Genomic DNA, 25739 nt, shown 5'->3' with positions numbered 1-25739 from the left:
AGGACTAAACTAGAGCCAAACCAGGAGTAAACCAGGACTAAACCAGGGCCAAACCAGAACTAAACTAGGGCCAAACAAGAACTAAACTAGAGCCAAACCGGAACTAAACTAGAGCCAAACCAGGGCTAAACCAGAACTAAACTAGAGCCAAACGAGGACTAAACTAGAGCCAAACCGGAACTAAACTAGAGCCAAACCAGGGCTAAACCAGGACTAAACTAGGGCCAAACAAGGACTAAAGTAGAGCCAAACCAGGGCCAAACCAGGACTAAACTAGGGCCAAACGAGGACTAAACTAGGGCCAAACGAGGACTAAACTAGGGCCAAACGAGGACTAAACTAGAGCCAAACCAGGGCTAAACCAGGACTAAACTAGGGCCAAACAAGGACTAAAGTAGAGCCAAACCAGGGCCAAACCAGGACTAAACTAGGGCCAAACGAGGACTAAACTAGGGCCAAACGAGGACTAAACTAGGGCCAAACGAGGACTAAACTAGGGCCAAACGAGGACTAAACTAGATACAAACCAGGGCTAAACCAGGACTAAACTAGGGCCAAACGAGGACTAAACTAGAGCCAAACCAGGGCTAAACCAGAACTAAACTAGGGCCAAACAAGGACTAAACTAGAGCCAAACGAGGACTAAACTAGATACAAACCAGGGCTAAACCAGGACTAAACTAGGGCCAAACGAGGACTAAACTAGAGCCAAACCAGGGCTAAACCAGGACTAAACTAGGGCCAAACAAGGACTAAAGTAGAGCCAAACCAGGGCTAAACCAGGACTAAACTAGGGCCAAACGAGGACTAAACTAGATACAAACCAGGGCTAAACCAGGACTAAACTAGGGCCAAACAAGGACTAAACTAGAGCCAAACCAGGGCTAAACCAGAACTAAACTAGGGCCAAACGAGGACTAAACTAGATACAAACCAGGGCTAAACCAGGACTAAACCAAGACTAAACCAGGGCCAAACCAGGACTAAACTAGAGCCAAACGAGGACTAAACTAGAGCCAAACCAGGGCTAAACCAGGACTAAACTAGGGCCAAACGAGGACTAAACTAGATACAAACCAGGGCTAAACCAGGACTAAACTAGGGCCAAACGAGGACTAAACTAGATACAAACCAGGGCTAAACCAGGACTAAACCAGGGCCAAACGAGGACTAAACTAGAGCCAAACCAGGAGTAAACCAGGACTAAACCAGGGCCAAACCAGAACTAAACTAGGGCCAAACAAGAACTAAACTAGAGCCAAACCGGAACTAAACTAGAGCCAAACCAGGGCTAAACCAGAACTAAACTAGAGCCAAACGAGGACTAAACTAGAGCCAAACCGGAACTAAACTAGAGCCAAACCAGGGCTAAACCAGGACTAAACTAGGGCCAAACAAGGACTAAAGTAGAGCCAAACCAGGGCCAAACCAGGACTAAACTAGGGCCAAACGAGGACTAAACTAGGGCCAAACGAGGACTAAACTAGGGCCAAACGAGGACTAAACTAGGGCCAAACGAGGACTAAACTAGGGCCAAACGAGGACTAAACTAGATACAAACCAGGGCTAAACCAGGACTAAACTAGGGCCAAACAAGGACTAAAGTAGAGCCAAACCAGGGCTAAACCAGAACTAAACTAGGGCCAAACAAGGACTAAACTAGAGCCAAACGAGGACTAAACTAGATACAAACCAGGGCTAAACCAGGACTAAACTAGGGCCAAACGAGGACTAAACTAGAGCCAAACCAGGGCTAAACCAGGACTAAACTAGGGCCAAACAAGGACTAAAGTAGAGCCAAACCAGGGCTAAACCAGGACTAAACTAGGGCCAAACGAGGACTAAACTAGATACAAACCAGGGCTAAACCAGGACTAAACTAGGGCCAAACAAGGACTAAACTAGAGCCAAACCAGGGCTAAACCAGAACTAAACTAGGGCCAAACGAGGACTAAACTAGATACAAACCAGGGCTAAACCAGGACTAAACTAGGGCCAAACGAGGACTAAACTAGAGCCAAACCAGGAGTAAACCAGGACTAAACCAGAACTAAACTAGAGCCAAACCGGAACTAAACTAGAGCCAAACCAGGGCTAAACCAGAACTAAACTAGAGCCAAACCGGAACTAAACTAGAGCCAAACCAGGGCTAAACCAGGACTAAACTAGAGCCAAACCAGGGCTAAACCAGGACTAAACTAGGGCCAAACGAGGACTAAACTAGAGCCAAACGAGAACTAAACTAGAGCCAAACCAGGGCTAAACCAGAACTAAACTAGGGCCAAACGAGGACTAAACTAGAGCCAAACCAGGGCTAAACCAGGACTAAACTAGAGCCAAACCAGGGCTAAACCAGGACTAAACTAGGGCCAAACGAGGACTAAACTAGAGCCAAACCAGGGCTAAACCAGGACTAAACTAGAGCCAAACCAGGGCTAAACCAGGACTAAACTAGAGCCAAACCAGGGCTAAACCAGGACTAAACTAGAGCCAAACCAGGGCTAAACCAGGACTAAACTAGGGCCAAACGAGGACTAAACTAGAGCCAAACGAGAACTAAACTAGAGCCAAACCAGGGCTAAACCAGAACTAAACTAGGGCCAAACGAGGACTAAACTAGAGCCAAACCAGGGCTAAACCAGAACTAAACTAGGGCCAAACGAGGACTAAACTAGAGCCAAACCAGGGCTAAACCAGGACTAAACTAGGGCCAAATGAGGACTAAACTAGAGCCAAACCAGGACTAAACCAGAACTAAACTAGAGCCAAACCGGAACTAAACTAGAGCCAAACCAGGGCTAAACCAGGGCCAAACCAGGACTAAACTAGAGCCAAACCAGGGCTAAACTAGGACTAGACCAGGGCCAAACCCGGAGTAAACCAGGACTAAACCAGAGCTAAACTAGGGCCAAACGAGGACTAAACTAGAGCCAAACCAGTGCCAAACCAGGGCTAAACCAGGACTAAACCAGGACTAAACCAGGGCCAAACCAGGACTAAACCAGGACTAAACCAGGACCAAACCAGAGCTAAACTAGGGCCAAACGAGGACTAAACTAGAGCCAAACCAGGACTAAACTAAACTAAACATTCCATACAACAGACCACAATATTTTACTTCAGAAATTGGAGCGAAGTATACGAGGTATTCGGTCCATGTACCGTTCGTTCAATCCATTTTCACTCTGACTCTTGGTGGTAAAGTCTGAGCTTTTCATGAAGGGGGAACTTCATAAATGCTACGAACAGTTATATATAATAACTGAAATCCACTGCTGAGTCGGACGGTTTATTCCAAACAAGCACAAGCCCTTCAGGACACACTGTATCAGCAGACAATGTTCTGTAATTCTCCATATAATCCAGACAAATCATGGACGTGAGTGAGAGGAGAGAGCTGTCAGACTGTCACATCCTCATTATTAGCTTTATTCCAGCTCAAATGCTAATAATATCTGCATTCTGACTTAAGAGGCGTGAGAATCCGTAATCCTGTGGAGCCGGAGCCTGAAGCTGAGGCTTTGTGTGTGAGTGACAGCCATGACTCTGAGTCTGCCACTCGCCGACTGTCAGGAGAGGGATTAACCAGGGACTAAACCAGGGCTAAACCAGGGCCAAACCAGGGCTAAAGCAGGACTAAACCAGGACTAAACCAGGACTAAACCAGGCCTGAAGCTGAGGCTTTGTGTGTGAGTGACAGCCATGACTCTGAGTCTGCCACTCGCCGACTGTCAGGAGAGGGATTAACCAGGGACTAAACCAGGGCCAAACCGGGACTAAACCAGGACTAAACCAGGACTAAACCAGGACTAAACCAGGGCTAAACCAGGGCTAAACCAGGACTAAACCAGAGCCAAACAAGGACTAAAACAGGACTAAACTAGGGCCAAGCCAGGACTAAAACAGGGCCATTTCACGACTAAACCAGGGCCAAACCAGGACTAAACCAGGGCCAAACCAGGGCCAAACCAGGACTAAAACAGGACTAAAACAGGGCCAAACCAGGAGTAAACCAGGGCCAAACTTTGAACTCAAAGAAAACTAAACTCATGGTGTTTGGAGAAAAGAAAATCATGTATGTAAAATGTATGAAGTCAAACATAATCAGCTTCCTTCAAATATTCAAGAGATGTTCAGCAACAGAGATGAAAGACACAATCTTCGAGGAAGGATAAAAAACAACTGGTCCGCACCTCCTTTAAGAGTCTGTTCCTGTGTGTGAAGATTACTGCGCGGATGCCAAACTACTCCTGGTATTATTACACCTTACAATATAGTTCTCCCTTTTATCCGCTTAGAAAATCCAGATTGTTTAATTTTGTGTAATTATACTTTGTAGTGGAACACTTCACGTAACCATATTTAAATAGGGAAAACGTGGAAGAGCTTGGTAGCTTCTATCTTGACCAGTTTTGGAGCTATAGAGGAGAGAGGGAGAGGCTAAATGCTAACGCCGTCTGCGCTGTGTTTACGTGACTGAAGGCACGGGGGAAGATCAGACAGGTCCTAAAGAACTCGTCAAAGCTCAGGTAAGAACATATCTCAGTATGTAAAAACGGTGGCCTATTCCTTTAAGGCTAGCAGCTCATTTGAGAAATTCAAACATAAATGTAAAAAAGCAATATTAGACCAATATGCTAATGACAAACCATGACCCAAACTGTTGTTTGTTTGCATCTTAGCAACGTGATCTGTGCATATGGACATTATTGTGGTCAATGTCAACTAAGGAATTGTGTCAATGCAATGGAATGAATGTCGACAGCTCTGTTTGTTAATGTATAAGTCATCGTTTGCCCTCTCCCTTAAGGAACATCACTGTTACTAATAACAACATTGCAGCCCAAATAAACCAAACTAAACTAAACCAGGACTAAAACAAGATAAAGCCAGAGCCAGGACTAAACTAGGACTAACCTAAGACTAAACTAGGGCTAAACATCCCCGCAACACGGTGTTTTCAGTGTTTGAATGAAACAAAGAAGAGTCTTACTGCTGGTCATGTGATCTGAGTGAGTGACGGCTGAATCTGACCAATCACAGCGTCATAAAACAAAATCACGACATAACGGTTTGCCATTCGTCCCGGTGCTTATGAGAAACAGTATCAAGCAGAATGTGGGTTTTGGAAAGTTTAAGTGTGTGACGTGCTGATATGGTCCTCACACTTCTTTTCATGGGTGTGACATTTATGGAACAAAAACAAAATGGGCGACAAATAGATAACAAATTGTTTATTTGACGAAAAATGCTAAAAATTTCCTAGAAAATTTTCAGTAATTTATTAGGAATTGTTCTCTCATTTGCCACCCTAGTCACACGGCTAATGTGTGAGACTTGAGAGCACTGACAACAAACGCAACAACAAAGTCAATTCCACTAAAGTTACTTTATTAGAAAAAGTGCATGGTATCGGATTGTTCAAATCTAAGTCTACTTCTGGAGAAGGTTAGGGATTTTTTTTTGTTTCCAGGTGAACATGTGAAGCTACCACGCTCTTCCACAGGCACGCACGAAGACCAGACAGGTACACGTCAACTCGTCTAAGCTCAGGTAAGAACATATCTCAGTTTGGAAAAACAGTGACCTATTCCTTTAAGACAGGGGTGCCCAAAGTGGGGCCCGCGGTCCGCCACAATTCTGTTGAACCGCCAGAGAGTGACCTACTTTTGCGCTGTGGTTAATATACTGCAAAAAGTAATTAGCTAGACGAGTATAAACATCTCAATTTGAGAATAATAATCAAAATTTGAGTTGTTTTGACTAGTTAAGAAGTTCTTGGGCATTTGTCCTAGATTATTTCACTTGTTCTGAGATGTTTCTGATACATTTCGTCCTTATTTCAGGTCATTTTCTTGGTCTTATCTCATTGGCAATTTTACTTTCTTATTTCAAAGCGAGATTTACCCTAGAACTGGTCTGAAATGTCCTCAAACAAGCAAAGCAAACTCGGTCCGATCAGGAAAAGTGTCTAAATGAGTGAAAACCGCTCAAAACAATTCAATTCAAGTCATTTAAGCCAATGCTTGATATTTACTTTTTGCAGTGTACTAACTCTCTTCCATTCATTCTCAATGGTAAATATGGATGCAGTACACTTTTTGACCACCAGCGTCAAATTGGGGGCGCTGTTTCACTCCTTTCGCAAAGTTAAGGAAACACTGTTGTGGTGTCTTGGTGTTTATCAATCACAGAGCGTTGTAGCATCAACTTTCACAGTTTTTCCATTTTTTATTGCAAAGGTTGTTGACGTCGACAACAGTATATGTTAAAAATGGACTTATAAAAGAATTGATCCTGAACTGACACTTTCAAAATAATCTAATGTGGCATTTTCTTTGAGTTAGCGAATGAGGTAAAGTCACTGTAGATACAGGTGTTGTCGTTTTTTTGCACTAAATTGCTACAATTGTTGATTTTGTTCTACTAAAACTAGGCTTTTGCTATAGTTTGTTATAATACAGCATGTTATTTGCATAGATAGAATCAAATGCAAATTTAGGATATTGGAAAAACAAAAAGTAAATAAAACAAAGTAACTGTATAATTTGCAGTTATATGTGTTTCGTGCTTGACATCGCCGTGTTTGGCCCGCGACTCACAGGCACTTTTGAATTTTGGCCCTCGGAGACAAAAAGTTTGGGCCCCCCTGGTTTAAAGCAGTACTAAGTAACTCTTCCCCCTAGAGGCCATAAGCGCAGGTGTCGTAGCAAGTTACGATTTTTTAACTTATTAATCGTCATGGAGAGTAAATACTACGCTGACAGGAAAGGCGAAGGGACAGAGGGATATTGTGCATCCAATTACACAACGGAAATATTTTTTTTCACTCAAACTTGGCTGTAAATACTGTTTAAAGTGACGCTAGCCCGCAGTTAGCTTTGCCCGTTAGCATGTTAGCTTCTTCTCCGTGATTCCATTAGTGTGTATTGGTGACTCCGGACCGGTGGCAGTCACGGTGCAAACATGGTTTTCTGTCCAGAGACACCAGGGGGCGATGAAAGACCCTCCAATCATCCCATAAGCACTTGTATCACCCCCACAGAGACTACGGGAAGGATTTATTAAGGTAAACACGTTACTTAGTGCTGCTTTAAGACTTAAAACACTCCACTGTCGGTTCTCACCAACCCTCTGTTAAACTGTTGCTACATGTTTCAGAGCAGCCGCGATTCTGTTTCGTTTTACGCACCCGGACTCGTTCAGGACACGAATTTAAAACCTACATCGCGATGCCAATCCCTAAATCGGTATCAGATGTTTTTTTTTTTCCAAAGCACTGAGACAGGTGCATTGACTGTAAAATAGTCTCCTTTCATTCACCCACATTCGGCTATTTTCAACCCGAGCAGCGGCGCGTGACAAATCTGAGCCGTGGAACCTGCCCAGCTCCGCAGAGAAGACGCGCCGGTTCAATCGCTTCTATTTACGGCCGCTGTCGTTATAGGGGAACAAGGCGGCGAAATGTACATGATTACGACCTCGCTTTGATGAACAAATATGTTTAAGGCCACACTTGACAATGTCTGAAGGCCACGATCTCGGGCCTCATTTCCTAGTTATCCAGAGTGTTGCTGATTTTTGGAGATATTTTTGTTTGTAATTCATGCAATCCATATATTTGAAGAGCTTAGTGGTGCTAGGCTAGTGCATTTCTATGGTATCAGCTAGCCTGCATTAAAAACAGTGTGACCCACTCCACAGAGCACCTGAGGCAAATCACTTATAACACCAGACTAACCATATACATGTCTGTGTCCATAGAGTACTTTTAACCATTTTGCATTTAAAAGACCTTATATTTGAGCAGCATCAGCTTCATGGTATACAGGGGCAGACTGGGACTGAAAAACAGCCCTGGACTCTGACCAGCCTGGCCCAAATTAGCGTAATTGTGACTTCCACAAATACATATTTTAACCTCTTACCGCCCGCCTTAACATTAACGAGTGCATTTTCCCCAGTTCGGCTTTTTATTATTATTTTTTTGAGCAAAAAGAACTGGAAAGGCGGTCGTAGAAACAGAAGCAAAATCATTAATATAAATAATAAATAATACTGGTCCCAAAATTGAGCCTTGTGGTACACCATACTCCACGGAATTCCTTTTAGATTCATGTTTTTTTATACTGGGCTTTACCCAAATCTAAAAGCTTCTCGACTGGAGATCAACAATGCAACGCCTCATTTGAAAGCTAAGACCTACAAAAGTGACGGAAACTTTTCGTCACGTCGCCACATTTTTGTCATATTTTTGTTGTTTTTTAAATTATTTTTTCTATCATTTTTTGTTGTATTTTTTGGTCCGTGTTTTTCTCATGTTTTCCTCCTCTTCTCGCTATTTTGATGCTTTTCTTTTTAGCTTTTAGATTTGGGTAAAGCTCGGTTGAGGCGGGACTGGTGGCCCTTGAGCCAGTGGCCCTTCTGTGCTCTTCCAGCGGCGGAGTGATCTGCTGGAAAATAGTCCCTCAAAATGCGGTCATTCATGTGATGCAAGGTCAGTTATATTCCAGAAATTATTCTATGGACACAGACATTTATATGGTTAGTCTGGTGTTATCAGTGATTTGCCTCAGGTGCTCTGTGGAGCGGGTCACACTGTTTATAATGCAGGCTAGCTGATACCATAGAAATGCACTAGCCTAGCGCCACAAAACTCTTCAAACATAAGAACTGCATGAATTACAAACAAAAATATCTCCAGAAATCAGCAACACTCTGGATAACTAGGAAATGAGGCCCTATGTCAAAAATCATGAAACATCCCTTTAACCTCCACCTACACAAGCACATTTTCTCCAGGTATTAGCCAGGCGTCAAAATAGCGCCGAAAACGAACGGCAACATAGTTACAAAATGCAACCAAACAGACCACAAAAAACGGTTGAAAAAGCAATTACAAAAACACAACAGAAACGTCAAATTCAACACAGCGTAAGGGCAGATCCTTCAGCCAATCAGAAGAGCTGAACCAAACCATGGAACTATAGCAGAATCATAAACGTAACATCCAGACGAGGCCAGATGAAGTACATTTATGATCACAGACACTTGGCGACCCTTCCTCATGAAGAGCTTTGAGACCCTTGACCAGGGAACAGGTCGACCTCTGGATTTCTTACTCTGACTGTCAGAAGAAAATCAATCAAAACAGCGGCCGGTTTCCATGTTTATAATGCCCTCATGGAACCTCCCACCTGTGCTGCTGCTAACTTCAACACCAAAACAATCATCAATGTAACTATGCACGGCTGTGACTTTACCTGAGAAGTGTCCGCTGCCCTGGGCCGCAGGTCCGTTCTTGGCTCCACCCGGAGGAGAAAACATCTGTGTGAGCAAACGCAGAAGAATCAAAAAACACTCTCATATATAGTCTCATATATCACTGCTGTCCAGTTAAAGCTACACCGCGTAGAATTGAGCCTTAAGTCAGCAGAATTTGAGATTTAACCCCTTACCCCCCGCCTGAACCGAGTGCATTTTCTCCAGGTCGGCCTTTACCCAAATCTAAAAGCTTCTTGACTGGAGGTTACAGTCTATAGGTCAGAGTAACACCTCCCTTTAAAGCTACAAAACACATTTAAACAGTCACTTTTTATAAGCACTTTTGCATCACATTTTTGTAAAAAAAAATTTGTCACGTTTTTATCACATTTTTGTAATTTTTTTTATCACATTTTTGTATTTTTTGTGTTATATTTCCATCACTTTTTTCACATTTTCATCCTCTTTTTCGTCTCATTTTGTCAAAATTTTGTCAAGTTTTTGTCACATTTTTTGTAAAAAAAATTATCACATTTTTGTACATTTTTTTCATCACATTTTTGTTAATTTTTTATCACATTTTTGTAATTTTTCTGTTATATTTTCATCACTTTTTTCACATTTTCATCCTCGTTTTCGTCTCATTTTTGTACATTTAAAAAAAAAAATTGTCAAGTTTTTGTCACATTTTTGTGATTTTTTTTCATCACATTTTAGTAATTTTTTTGTCAAATTTTTGTAATTTTTTTTAATCACATTTTTGTCAATTTTTTAGCACATTTTTGTAATTGTTTTATCACATTTTTGGAATTTTTGTGTTATATTTTCATCACTTTTTTCACATTTTCATCTTCGTTTTTTGTCTCATTTTTGTCTCTCGCCTTCTCATGAACCTTTTAGATTTGGGTAAAGCCAAACTGGAGAAAATGTGCTTGGTTCAGGTGGGGGTTAAGGGCTTTTAAACAGGTCAGGTCCTCATCCAAATCCATTCTTTGACTACCCACTGCAGTAATAGCATTTTCTGTGTCGAGCTGGTGATTAGGAACATAATTTTTAATGATGGCAACAGTAGTGTCTAAAATGTTACGCAATGTGCCTTTAATGTAGATGTAGGGCTTCAAAACAGGCTTCAAAACAATGTCTTGTCTTGTTTTTTTAGCCGTATTGTTTAGCCATATTAGCATCGTCTTCTCCATTCATTCTCCGGGTTCAGTGGTTAGCATTCATTGTATCACTGTCTCATAATACATTTAGGTCATGTTGTGTTAAAAACTATAGAAATATTGTTTGAAAGTAGGAAACAAATGTTAAATAAAGCTGAAATAACATTTGAAAAACTGATAAAAGTCATGAAATAACTCAAAATAGATCAAAACAGTAACAAGGAAATATAGTGGGCAGAACAAGTAAGTACATCTCACATTTCTGCCTGAATTGGTCACTAAACGTGGCCACACCACACTGCAAAAAGTATTTAACTAGATCAGTATAAACATCTCAATTTGAGCACAATAATCCAAATTTTAGTTGTTTTGATGAGTTGAGAAGTTGTTGGGCGTCGTCCTTATTTCAGGTCATTTTCTTTGCAATGTGACAAAAATGTGACAAAAAAATGAATTTAAAAAAAATTACCAAAAAATGACAAAAAATAACAAAAAACAACAAAAAACTAACAAAAAATTACACAAAAAGTGACAAAAAAATGACAAAAAAATGACAAAAAAATAACTAAAAGTGACAAAAAATGACAAAAAAATGACAAAAAAATGACAAAAAAATGACAAAAATTAACAAAAAAATAACAAAAAATGACAAAAATTAACAAAAAAAATGACAAAAAAATGACTAAAAAATGACAAAAAAATGACAAAAATTAACAAAAAAAATTACAAAAAAATGACAAAAAGAAATTACAAAAAAATGACAAAAAGTGACAAAAAATGACAAAAAAATAACAAAAAATGACAAAAATGACCAAAAAAAATGACTAAAAAATTACAAAAAAAAATGACCAAAAAATGACAAAAAGTGACAAAAAATGACAAAAAAAAGGGACAAAAAATGTGACAAAAAAATGACAAAAAATTGATTTAAAAAAATGAAAATAGGTCTTATCTCATTGGCGATTTTACTTTCTTATTTCAAAGCGAGATTTACCCTAGAACTGGTGTGAAATGTCCTCAAACAAGCAAAGTAAACTCGGTCCGATCAGGAAAAGTGTCTAAATGAGTGAAAACCGCTCAAAACAAGAAACATTTCATCAATTCAAGTCATTTAAGCCAATGCTTGATATTTACTTTTTGTAGTGAAGTGGGTGATCTCACATACTGGTTGCCGTCAGTGTGCCCCAGGGCAGCTGTGGCTATAATAGTAGCTTACCACCACCATGTATTGAGTGAATGAACAATGTAAAGCGTAGTAAGTAAGTGAATCGTTGATCGTTGTGAGCGCCTAATCTGCAACTACAGAAAATAAGTTATTGCTACAAAAGAAGAGTCAGCCAGATATTTAATACAAGGGTTCACTTACTTATTCCCCGCTGTTTTAAATTTGTCTGCAAAATATCCTGAAAAACTTGTGGATTCATTTCTCTATTGATGACATCACTCTGTCCAGCTCCAGTTCCCCATTTGATTGCATTGCACTGGGTCAGAAGGGCCGGTCACAAGATGGCCGCCAGAATTGCCAGTTCATTCCAACCTATTACTATGGCACTGCCCTATCTAGAGTGTCTGGAGCTCCCCCCGCAGGCAGCAGTGGGAATGACTTGGTATAAACAAGCTTTACTTTACATATTTGAATGTAGAGGTTTGAATGACCAGAGTATATATGTGTTTTGCAATAAAGAAGAACTTTATTCATATAGCGCATATAGTGTATTTATATTGCTTTTCACTGACACAAACGCTTTACATTCACTTCTTCGAGGAAATAGAGTCATAAATAGTGTATAAAAAACAAAATGGCGTGGTTGAAGCAGTAGGCTGTGGTGGTATAGTCGTATAGTCAGGGTTGCCAGGTCTCAGTGGCCAAACCCGTTTAAAAATATCTATGACAAACTGCCCAAAACCCACGGACATGCAGCTGGAAGTTTCAATATATTCTGGTAAACTCTCTCTCCGTCTCACTGAGGAAGCCGCTCTGATTGCCTTTTGGGTTTGAGGTTTTCTAATTTTTGTTTTATTCCAGTGTCCAAAAAAACGCTGTACAAGTTTGATGTATTATGATTGTGATTTATTGTAGTTCGGCTTACATCATGTTTCATTCTTATTTTTCTCCCATTTAACTCTAATAATGTTACAAGTACTCTCTGATTTGGGTAATAATGTTTCTCAAACTCATCTTGAGGGCCACACTGCAAAAAGTATTTAACTAGATCAGTATAAACATCTCAGTTTGAGCATAATAATCCAAATGTTTGTTGTTTTGACGAGTTAAGAAGTTGTTGGGCATTTGTCCTAGATTATTTCACTTGTTCTGAGATGTTTCTGACTCGTTTCGATACATTTCGTCCTTATTTCAGGTCAGTTTCTTTGCCAATGGGGTAAGAAAATTGGTCTTGTCTCATTGGCAATTTTACTTTCTTATTTCAAGTGAGATTTACCCTAGAACTGGTCTGAAACGTCCTCAAACAAGCAAAGTGAACTTGGTCCGATCAGGAAAAGTGTCTGAATGAGTGAAAACCGCTCAAAACAAGAAACATTTCCTCAATTCAAGTCATTTAAGACAATGCTTGATATTTACTTTTTGTAGCGTGAATATTTCACTGTTTAAAGGTTACCGCACTAAATACTTGCTCCCATCTGCGACCAATGAAATTGCAGTTTTGCCCTGACATGCTAATGTGTAAAGAACAATCAACATGGAGGAAAATACCTGCGAAAAATCAGCACAATTTTGACAAAAACACAATGACAATTTTTCTGAGATTTCATGTGTTTGATGTGTGCTTAAAGGCGAGACGCTGTGGGTGAATACGGAAAATAAATACAACATTTCAGATATAAATATGAGGAAAAATGTATGGCAAGTTTTCTGCGATTTTAAAGCTTCCCTAAGCGATTTTGGTGAGTAGTCGTCAGTAGTGAACCCTGCTCTGCCAGACTACGGGACTATTTTGTGTGGGTTATTAGCCGGTCACTGAAGGCTGGTCTCAGAGCGAGTCATTCTCCGCAGCTATTACGAGGATCTCAGTCAGGCTCAACGACACAACATCAGCACAGAATCACAACACAACAGGACTAACCCGGAAACACTTTTCCCTGGAAGTAAACACCGATATGCGGCACTCGTGGGCAGGAGTTATTTCACTTTTACGCTGTTTAACCTGAAGCTAGCTAGCTCAACCAGCTCAACTGTTTATGGAAACAGCTGCGGTGGAGTCGCTCACACCTGGGCCCCCCCAACTCAAACTTTTATGTTTGACTTTACTAATCCAGACAAATATGCTTCAATGCAGGATCATTTTATGTACGCCTGAAAATGATGAATAGCCTTAAGCGTTTTCAATAGAAATGTAAAGCTCATATGTTATTAACAGTAGCTAACCTAGCTGCTCACTCTCATATGTTATTAACAGTAGCTAACCTAGCTGCTCACTCTCTTCTACAAACATTTAGCAAACGTTTTGTTTTGGCCAAAAACATTGAAATTAAGACAAAATCCATCTCATACGTTCCTGTCAGTCACTAATTACGCCTTTATCTGGTTCAGCTGTGTCATGCGTTGCTATGGCGACGCCACAGCGGAGTGACATCCCAGTGATTTAACTACCGGACTACGTGTGCGGTTATAGATACAGACGGCATCTCTAGAGTCGCCCATATATGGTCATTTTTTAAAACAGTTAAGGGGGAAAACAATTTTGAAAAAATGAAATTTTTCTCTAGTTATTCAAAAACTACTACTACAAATACTGAATTATGAACATAGTTTCTACTAAATAAAGATACAAAGACATGGGGAGGAGCAAAGTGGTTCAACAGCCCATAAATACCTGAATAACAGAGAATGCTAACTTGATGCTACATGTTAGCATCGGGCTAATGCTAACGGTTAGCTAGCGCTAGCTACAACTGCCGTTTTTTCACTTCTACTGAACAATCTGCTGTGAGAAAATATCCAAATGTGCCCGAGTTACACTTGACTTTATTTATGTGATAAATAAGTTCATATTCCACCAGAAAATGGCTAAAAAGAGCGGAAAATTGTGTTTCTCTAAAGACTCTTTCCCCCTCGGCGAAGCCACGCCCCCTTCTATGACGAGATGCCGTCTGTATCTATACCAAAATAATGCACCAGCCAATCAGAATCCAGTATTCACCCAGACCATGGTATAAAATGCTTGTATTTTAGTTTTGTTTATTGGGTGAAATATCGCACGGTGTGGCTTTAAATCTCAATTAATCAAGCTAGGAAGTAGATATTTCAAAATCCCTCAGACTAAACCGTCAAAATGCTGTTAAGTCTGACACTGGAAAGTTAGGAGTACGTTAAAAGTGGAGAGGTTGTTGCATGAGTGGAGCAAAAACCTCTTTGTGATAAATCCATCCTGAGAGTCTTGACATTTGTGCCGTGTTTCCCCGCGGTTCTCCAGGAGAGGAATGACGATGTTTGGATTATAGCGTCATGCACAGAGAGGAGACTGATACGAGAATCCCACACATTTGTAAAGGACAGGCCTGGCAGCTTCATGGAGACTGAATGTTTCACTGTTTAAAGGCTACCGCACTAAATACTTGCTCACAACTGCGACCAATGAAATTGCAATTTTGCCCTGACATGCTAATGTGTAAAGAACGATCAACATGGAGGAAAAAACCTGCGAAAAATCAGCACAATTTTGGCTGAATACGGGAAATAAATACAACATTTCAGATACAAATATGAGGAAAAAAGTTTGGCAAGTTTTCTGCCACTTTAAAGCTGCCCTAAGCGATGTTGAATTTGATTTGTCAGTAGTGAATCCTGCTCTGCCCCCTCCTCCACTCCCCTATAGACCACGCACTGCTCCGATTGCATTCAAGGAGATACGGAAATCTCATTAATCATGAGTGAAACACATTTATCAGCAAAAATAAGATAAGCAAAGTAAACATTTTAAGACTCTTTATTATTTGCTAAATTGCAACTGTCTTGGAAGTCTCTTTTTTGGCAACACACATGTTGAATTAAAGGGATATTTCAGGATTTTTGACACAGGGCCTCATTTCCTAGTTATCCAGAGTGTTGCTGATTTCTGGAGATATATTTTTTTTATTGTAATTCATGCAGTTCTTGTGTTTGAAGAGTTTTGTGGCGCTAGGCTAATGCAAGGCTAGTGCATGTCTATGGTATCAGCTAGCCTGCATTAAAAACAGTGTGACCCGCTCCACAGAGCACCTGAGGCAAATCACTTATAACACCAGACTAACCATATATATGTCTGTGTCCATACAATAATTTTTGGAATATCACATGAATGATCGCATTTTGAGGGACTATTTTCTCGCAGATCACTCCGCCGCCGCGTAGCTTATACAACCACGAAGCTGATGCTGCTCAAATATAAGTTATTTTAAATGCAAAATGGTTAAAATGACTCTATCGACACAGACATTTATATGGTTAGTCTGGTGGAGTCTGTGGAGCGGGTCAGACTGTTTTTAATGCAGGCTAGCTGATACCATAGAAATGCACTAGCCTTGCATTAGCCTAGCGCCACGAGACAAATATAAGAACTGCATGAATTACAAAAAAAATATCCACAAAATCAGCAACACTCTGGATAACTAGGAAATGAGGCGCTATGTCAAACAATCCTGAAATATCCCTTTAAGAGAATAAAGCTCATTGTGAATAAGTTGCTATTATGTGACATTTTCTATTTTCGAGTGTTTCTCGAGAGCCGATGGAGTGAATTCCTCCAGTGTGAGATCAACAGCCTTATGTTAAAATGTGGGGCTATAGGTGCAGTGTGTATCGAGACATGGAGGGGCAGACTCGAGATCTAACACTTTAAATATGTGTGGATCCGCTGCATAGTCATGTTTTGCATTTCTTACACATGCACCGTTCTCCCATTCACAATTTTTATGTTCTCAGATTTGGGGCCCTAACACCAGGAAACAATATCCAATGGTATATTTGGTGCAACATGCCAGCAAAACAGCATATTTGTATTTTTCAACACACACACACATTTATGCTAAATTAACACCTTAAGGGGAGACACTACAGGGAAAACTCAATTTTTTTCAGTTTTCAGGTTTTGGGCCAAATTGGTCTCTGAACATATAAGCTTTCACCCGGAAACAGAAAATATGCCAAATCTTCACAATAACATGTTTAAATATTGCGCTGATTCAATGTTCCCCCATAGACTTATATGGGAGAATGCAATTTCAAGGGCCTTTTTCTCAAAACACATTTTTCTGTCATTGTGGCGACACTATGTCCACGTCAGTCGGACCTAAAGACTTCAAATTTTCCAGCCTTGGACTGAACAATATTTGGAAGATTTTTTCAGAGGGATTTTTTATTGTTTAATCCCTAAACCCCATTTATTGAGTTTTGAATGTCAAAAAATGAGGCGAAAATTACATTTTTACAAATTTTTCCACTAAAAAACAGCTTATTTTAAAACTAAACAAGAAATCCTTAATCCCCTCTGAGAAAGTCTTGGCAACTCATTCATCAATAAAATGAAACCATAAGTTTGAATGTAGCTCTATCCATTATTCAGATTTCGTCGCCGAAAAGATGGGAAATTTGGGGCATTTTTAGGCATAAAACACCTTGTTCTTATATGAAAAGATAAAATGACAGAAAACTTGCCATGTATTTTTTTTCTCACATTTATGCCAGTGATCGACAGCAAAAGTTTCAAATTGATATCTGTAAATATACATTTTTTTCCCTATTCACCTGCAGTGTCTCGCCTTATGCGACAAATCTATCTATTTATCATTTCTAAAAAATGTGGAAACACTAGATTAAGCCGAGGAATGGAGTCAAATTTGGACATTCGACAATTTGGGCCAAAATTATTGTGTAAAACGGACAAAATAAATATTGAAAATTTCATCAAAACAAGCAGCTGATGTGCTTTGGTTGGACCATTTTGTGTTTAGCATGAACGTATGGCACATTTCATGCCGACTTAAAACAAGTGTAATGATTTTAAGGCGAGACGCTGCAGGTGAATAGGGAAAAAATGTATATTTACAGATATCAATTTGAAACTTTTGCTGTCGATCACTGGCATAAATGTGAGAAAAAAATACATGGCAAGTTTTCATTCTTTTCATATAAGAACAAGGTGTTTTATGCCTAAAATGCCCCAAATTTCCCATCTTTTCGGCGACGAGATCTGAATAATGGATAGAGCTACATTCAAATTTATGGTTTCATTTTATTGATGAATGAGTTGCCAAGACTTTCTCAGAGGGGATTTTGGATTTCTTGTTTAGTTTTAAAATAAGCTGTTTTTTAGTGGAAAATTTTGTAAAAATTAAAATTCTCGCCTCATTTTTTGACATTCAAAGCTCAATAAATGGGGCTTAGGGATTAAATAATAAAAAATCCCTCTGAAAAAATCTTCCAAATATTGTTCAGTCCAAGGCTGGAAAATGTGAAGTCTTTAGGTCCGACTGACGTGGACATAGCGTCGCCACAATGACAGAAAAATGTGTGTTTTGAGAAAAAGGCCCTTGAAATTGCATTCTCCCATATAAGTCTATGGGGGAACATTGAATCAGCGCAATATTTAAACATGTTATTGTGAAGATTAGGTGTATTTTCTGTTTCCGGGTGAAAGCTTATATGTTCAGAGACCAATTTGGCCCAAAACCTGAAAACTGAAAAAATTGAGTTTTGCCTGTAGTGTCTCCCCTTAAGGTGTTAATTTGGAACAACTCCTCAAAAAACGAGGATGGATCATTTTCCATTCTCTTTGTGAATCTAACTTTATTGAACAAGTGGGACATTATCTACAGAGGTGGGTCTAAATGTGCAACCAAAAGAGGGACAGGTGGTTAACCCTAACACTAACACACAGACACACACAAACACACATTGTACAATTTATGCTAAATCAAACATTAAGCCGAGGAGTGGCGTCAAATTTGGATATTCGAAAATCTGGGCCAAAATGATTGTGCAAAACGGTCATCAATGTTATCAAAACGTGCAGCTAAGTGTGCTTTGGTTGGACCATCCTTGTACACGTGTACTTGTATTTACTATGAATGTATGGCACACATGATAATGTACATTTCATGCCGACTTAAAACAAGTGTATTGATTTTAAGGCCTTGTTTTGGAACAACTCCTCAAAAAACTAGGATGGATCATTTTCCAATCTCTTTGTAAATCTAACTTTATTGAACAAGTGGGACGATATCTACAGAGGTGGGTCTAAATGGCTGTGCAGTGCAACCAAAAGAGGGACAGGTGGTTAACCCTAACACACACACACACACACACACACATTGTACAATTTATGCTAAATCAAACATTAAGCCGAGGAGTGGCGTCAAATTTGGATATTCGAAAATCTGGGCCAAAATGATTGTGCAAAACGGTCATCAATGTCATCAAAACATGCAGCTGAGTGTGCTTTGGTTGGACCATACTTGTACACGTGTACTTGTACTATGAATGTATGGCACACATGATAATGTACATTTCATGCCGACTTAAAACAAGTGTAATGATTTTAAGGCCTTATTTTGGTGCAACTCCTCAAAAAACGAGGATGGATCATTTTCCATTCTCTTTGTGAATCTAACTTTATTGAACAAGTGGGACATTATCTACAAAGGTGGGTCTAAATGGCTGTGCAGTGCAACCAAAAGAGGGACAGGTGGTTAACCCAACCCCTAACACACACACACACATTGTACAATTTATGCTAAATTGAACATTAGATTAAGCCGAGGAATGGCGTCAAATTTGGATATTCGAAAATCTGGGCCAAAATCATTGTGCAAAACGGTCATCAATGTCATCAAAACAAGCAGCTGAATGTGCTTTGGTTGGACCATACTTGTACACGTGTACTTGTATTTACTAAGAATGTATGACACATTTCATGCCGACTTTAAACAAGGGTAATGATTTTAAGGCCTTGTTTTGGTGCAACTCCTCAAAAAACTAGGATGGATCATTTTCCATTCTCTTTGTGAATCTAACTTTATTGAACAAGTGGGACAATATCTACAGAGGTGGGTCTAAATCCAAAAGAGGGACAGGTGGTTAACCCTACCCCTAACACACACACACACACACACACACACACACACACACACATTGTACAATTTATGCTAAATCAAACATTAAGCCGAGGAATGGCGTCAAATTTGGATATTCGAAAATCTGGGCCAAAATTATTGTGCAAAACGGACAAAATAAATATCAAAACATGCAGCTGAGTGTGCTTTGGTTGGACCATACGTGTACACGTGTACTTGTATTTACTATGAATATATGGCACATTTCATGCAGACTTTAAAACAAGTGTAATGATTTTAAGGCCTTATTTTGGTACAGCTCAAAAAACTAGGATGGATCATTTTCCATTCTCTTTGTAAATCTAACTTTATTGAACAAGTGGGACATTATCTACAGAGGTGGGTCTAAATCCAAAAGAGGGACAGGTGGTTAACCCTACCCCTAACACACACACACACACACATATTGTACAATTTATGCTAAATCAAACATTAAGCCGAGGAATGGCGTCAAATTTGGATATTCGGAAATCTGGGCCAAAATTATTGTGTAAAACGGACAAAACAAATATTGAAAATGTCATCAAAACATGCAGCTGATGTGCTTTGGTTGGACCATCCTTGTACACGTGTACTTGTATGTAGTATGAATTAAGGCCTTATTTTGGTGCAGCTCCAAAAACTAGGATGGATCACTTTCCAATTCTCTTTGTAAATCTAACTTTATTGAACAAGTGGGACATTATCTACAGAGGGGACAGGTGGTTAACCCTACCCCTAACACACACACACACACACACACACACACACACACACACACACACACACACACACACACACACACACACACACACACACACACACACAACACACTTCCAGTTGTAGTTTTTACTGTGATTGTGCCAGCAAGAGGTCACACCATGAATAATTCAACCCCAATGTCTCTTAAAGCCAAATCCAATCTGGCACAAACGCGCGCAAAAACACTGACACTTTCCCGACAAAAACGTGCGCAATGTCAACGATCGGGGAGGGGGGGAGAAAAAAAAAGGGGGGGGGAGAGAAAAAAGCGTGAAGCGTTCCTGAATAGTGATGGATGTTTCCACATTTCACACACACACACCGCGGCGCCGCATCTCGGAACGACGCGGCGCCGCGCGCAACAAAAAAAGAAAAGAAAATAAAGACGCAACTTTCGCGCACACGTCCGGAGACCGTGGAGGGGTGAAAAAAAAAAAAGGATTGTCTCGTTGTTGTTTTTGTTGTTGTCGGTGTTCATGGGGCTACACATGTGATGCTTAGAAGAGTTAAGAATGTCGCCTACCGCGCTGAAATCCAGTAAGTCGCTGAGTTCCTTGTCCGTCCCCAAAGCTGCCATGCGCTGTTGGTGGTGGTGCATTTTCGCCCGCGATCCACGGGGCTACACCATGGGACGCGCGCGCGGAGGAGGAGGAGTGGGAGTGGGAGGACGGTGTGGGCACGGGTGAGCAGCAGCGAGGGGACCCGGACAGCGGCGGAGGACGCGGGGATGGAAACGAGGGCCGCCGCGCTCTCGGAAACGCCGTACATCCACTCACGCCGCGCGCCCTCGCTCCCGCGCGGACTTCAGCGCATTCCCCAGCGAAGGGGTCACTTCTTCTTCTCCTCCTTCTTCTTCTTCTTCTTCTTCTGCTGCTTCCAGCCCCCGCAGCTCCGGGGTTCGGGGTCGGTCCGCCGCGAGGGTTCCTCCCGTCGAAAGCGCGCGCGTTACGGAAGCAGGTGCGAAGGGACTGCCTCCTCCTCTCCTCTCCGCGCCGCCGCCGCCGCCTCTCTCCGCGTCTGCTGCACCCGGGCTCGGTCCACGGAGGAGGGGTGGGGGGGTGCATGGAGAAGGGACGGGGAACAGGGGACGGGACGGCGGAACGCAGCAGCGACTGTGTTTTTTTTTTTTTTTTTGAATGAATGAAAGCGTCCCCCCCCCCTTTCGCAGACTTCCCCCCCGACGCGTGCAAGGGGAACGCTCGTGTCCAGAGAGACCGGGGGGCTGGTTGTCACACTTTTTTTTCCCCTTTTTTTTTTTTAGTCCACTCACTCATCCACGCGACATCCCGCCAGAGCCGCGGTTAAATTAGAACGAAGGCTCCAAAACCTTGACCGGAAGTATAAGCGTCGTCCAACCGCGCGCATTTTCTCCAGTTCAGCGTTACCCGAATCTAAAAAAAAAAGCGTCTGGACCTGAGAGGTTGACATATAGGCCGGCGTTACACTTCATTTGAAAGCTAAGACCTGCAAAACTCATCTAAGCTTCTTCCGCGTTTTAGTCATTTCGGTCCCGTTTTTGTTGCCTTGTCACGTTGTCGTAGTTTCGTCACGGTTTCTTTGCATTTTCGGTGCGTTTTGTTTATTTAGCAAAAAAAAAAAAAAAAAAACGTGACTAAAAAGGCCGAAAACATGGCAGCAACAAAAACGACGGAAAAAGCTTGGATGACTTTTGTAGGCCTTAGCTTTCAAATTTGGCGCTATACCCTGCGATAAGCTTTAAGATTCAGGCAACCGTTTCTCCACACTGTGATATTTTCTTACCTGAGCTTAGACGAGTTGATGCGTACCTGTCTGGTAGCTTCCAACCTCACTCCCGTTTGGAGCCATAGGAATACACTGGGAGAGGCCAAATGCTAGCAACATTATTGGTCGTTTTGGGCGACTGAGGGCACGCACAAAGACCAGACAGGTGTGTATCAACTCGTCTAAGCTCAGGTAAGAACATATCTCAGTGTGGAGAAACGGTGGCCTGTTCCTTTAAGGGGTTATTGCATTAAAGCCACACTTTGTATTCTATTGTTTCCATCAAGACAAAAACCGGCTCCTGATGACCAGTTCAGCATTACCCGAATCTAAAAAAAGCGTCTTGACCTGAGAGGTTAACATATAGGTCGGCGTTACGCTTCGTTTGAAAGCTAAGACCTGCGAAACTCATCTAAGCTTCTTCCTCGTTTTAGTCATTTCGGTCCCGTTTTTGTTGCTTTGTCACGTTTTCTTTGCATTTTCGGTGCGTTTTGTTCGTTAACAAAAAACAACGACAAAAACGTGATGAAAACGCAACAAAAGCGTGACTAAAAATGCCAGCAGCAAAAACAAGGGTAAAAGCTTGGATGAGTTTTGTAGGCCTTAGCTTTCAAATTTGGCGCTATACCCTGCAATAAGGTTTAACATTCAGGCAACCGTTTTCCATACTGTGATATGTTCTTACCTGAGTTTAGACGAGTTGATGCGTACCTGTCTGGCCTTTGTGCGTGCCCTCAGTCACGCAAAACGACCAAAGATGTTGTTAGCATTTGGCCTCTCCCAATGTATTCCTATGGCTCCAAACGGGAGTGAGGTTGGAAGCTGCCAAAGCAACAAAAACGGGACCGAAATGACTAAAACGAGGAAGAAGCTTAGATGAGTTTTGCAGGTCTTAGCTTTCAAATGAAGCGTAACGCCGGCCTATATGTTATCCTCTCAGGTCAAGACGCTTTTTTTTTAGATTCGGGTAATGCTGAAATGGTCATCAGGAGCAGGTTTTTGTCTTGATGGAAACAATAGAATCCAAAGTGTGGCTTTAATGCAATAACCCCACCTTAAAGGAACAGGCCACCGTTTCTCCATACTGAGATTTGTTCTTACCTGAGCTTAGACGAGTTGATACACACCTGTCTGGTCTTTGTGCGTGCCCTCAGTCACGCAAAACGACCAAAGATGTTGTTAGCATTTGGCCCCTCCCAATATATTCCTATGGCTCCAAACGGGAGTGAGGTTGGAAGCGACCAGACAGGTAGCATCAACTCGTCTAAGCTCAGGTAAGAACATATCACAGTGTGGAGAAACGGTTGCCGGAATCTTAAAGCTTATTGCAGGGTATAGCGCCAAATTTGAAAGCTAAGGCCTACAAAACTCATCCAAGCTTTTTCCCTCGTTTTTGTTGCTGGCATTTTTAGTCACGCTTTTGTTGCTTTTGTTATTATTTTTTGCTAAATAAACAAAACGCACCGAAAATGCAAAGAAGACGTGACAAAGCAACAAAAACGGGACCGAAATGACTAAAACGAGGGAAAAAGCTTGGATGAGTTTTGCAGGCCTTAGCTTTCAAATTTGGCGATACCCTGCAATAAGCTTTAAGATTCAGGCAACCGTTTCTCCATACTGAGATCTGTTCTTACCTGAGCTTAGACGAGTTGATGCGTACCTGTCTGGCAGCTTCCAGCCTCACTCCCGTTTGGAGCCATAGGAATACATTGGGAGAGGCTAAATGCTAGCAACATCTTTGGTCGTTTTGCGCGACTGAGGGCACGCACAAAGACCAGACAGGTGTGTATCAACTCGTCTAAGCTCAGGTAAGAACATATCACAGTGTGGAGAAACGGTGAAGTGTTCCTTTAAGGTGGGGTTATTGCATTAAAGCCACACTTTGGATTCTGTTGTTTCCATCAAGACAAAAACCTGCTCGAAACAGAAAAAGAAAATGAGTAGAACCTCTTTGCCCCCGCCCCACCTACTTAAGATAATGTCCCATTTGTTCAATAAAGCTTGATTTACTTAGAGAACAACAAACTATCCACCAGTGTTTCCCAGCTTTATGAGTCATTTTAAGGCACACTGCGTAACATTTATGCCTGTACTGTTTCCATCAACATAAAATATGCTCTCAATGACTGGCTCGACACAGAAAATGCCGCGACCCCCATTATAACAGGTATTGGGGTTCGAGGTGACAGCGTGACAAATAGGAACATTAGCCGACAGAATTCTTAAAAAACAAAGTAAAAAAAACAAATTGCTGAAATAAAATTAATCAAACTATGAATAAATAGTGGCAGTCTGGTAAAAGAGCAAACACATGCTACAATAAAACATTAGATTATATGCTAATGAAAATAAGTGTATTTTATCTAAATGATCTGGCGACCCCCCAAATTTGTCTCGCGACCCCCAGGTTGAGAACCACTGAGTTAAATCATCAGGAGCTTTCACAGTTATGCTAAGGACACACAGTTATACATCTCCATGTCTCCAGATGCACTTTTTAACTGCGTTTTAGATATCAAATCCGGGATGGCAGAAAACTTTCTCCAGTTTAACCAGGACATCTCGGACCACAGTTTTGTTGTGTGTAATGTTTTTATATCTAATGTGAAAGTCACCTGTGCGTATTGGCATTTAAACACCTCATTGATTTAGGATGAAGAATTTAAGTCTGCATTTAAACTGTTTTGGTCGTCACGCAGACATTGTAAAGCACATTTTATCAGTTTGCAAAGATGGTGGGATTTCGGTGAAGCGCGGATCAAACAGCCGAGTCAGCAGAACACTCGAGGCGTCACAGGGGACAGGGCGGGGTGTGAGAAAGACCTGCAGATGCAAAGGAGTGGAGTCTACAGGAGAACGAGAGTGTTTACTGTCCCTCGAATTCAAAAGGCCTGCTTGGCTTTTGGCTCCTCAGATGGATGCGCCGTCCCAGTTCTTCTCTGGCTCGGAGAGGAAGAATGTTCATCACAGAGATCAGGAGTCAAGGACGTGGGAACCCAGGGTGCTGAGGGGGCAGCAGAACCCCCTGGTGGATAGTTTGTGAACCGCAGGCAATATTAACCCCTTAACTCCCACCTGAACCGAGCACATTTTCTCCAGCTTTACCCCAGTCAGAAAAGCTTCTGGAAAAAAAGGTGTGAAAATAGCAACAAAACTGAGACGAAAACAAGGATGAAAATGTGAAAAAAGTGCGAATAATTTGATGAAAAAGTGACAAAAAATTTACAAAAAAGTGAGAAAAAATGGATGAAAAATTTAGAAAAAAATGGTGAAAAAGTGATAAGAATTTGACAAAAAAAATTGAATAATTTGACGAAAAAGTGACAAAAAAGTCGCGAAAATTTGACAAAAAATTGACAAAAATTTGACAAAAAAGTGAGAAAAATTTGACAAAAATGAGACGACTGCCCAACAAAAACAGTGCTGAAAAAAAATCTGATGTGAGGAAAAAGATCCATTTAGTTTTGTAGGTCTTTCACATGAGGCGTTACACTGGCCTACAGGATTTGGGTAAAGCTGAACCGGAGAAAATGCTCTCGGTTCAGGCGGGAGTTAAGAGGTTAATAAATAGGATTTATGCACAGAAAAAGTATTTTGGGGGTAAATTTTGTCCCTCAGCGCTCCCTAACTAAAACATCTTCCCACGGCTCTGTCAGGAGTCATACGTCCCTTGACAAAGATCTGCACTCGCACCATCGCGTCTTCAAAGCACGTCCAGCT

The 25739-nt window shown here is 41.1% G+C and overlaps 1 protein-coding gene across 3 annotated transcripts in view; it reads right to left on the bottom strand.

The window, feature by feature from the left end:
- Positions 1–20995, bottom strand: part of tcf4 (transcription factor 4) — a 207657-nt gene extending 186662 nt beyond the window's left edge. For all 3 annotated transcript variants that reach the window (XM_079581248.1, XM_079581249.1, XM_079581247.1), the window contains exons 1-2: positions 20800–20995; positions 9264–9327 (exon numbers count right to left, since the gene is read on the bottom strand). In XM_079581248.1, coding sequence (XP_079437374.1) covers positions 9264–9327; positions 20800–20874 — 139 coding nt within the window. In that variant the 5' untranslated portion in view covers positions 20875–20995. The remainder of the gene's footprint in view (positions 1–9263; positions 9328–20799) is intronic.
- Positions 20996–25739: the final 4744 nt, after the last annotated feature.

The sequence above is a fragment of the Gobius niger genome (assembly GCF_951799975.1).
Source record: "Gobius niger genome assembly, chromosome: 22".
In the NCBI taxonomy this organism is placed as follows: Eukaryota; Metazoa; Chordata; class Actinopteri; order Gobiiformes; family Gobiidae; genus Gobius; species Gobius niger.
Note: the sequence above shows the minus strand (reverse complement) of the source record. Positions and strands in the feature narration are given on the sequence as shown.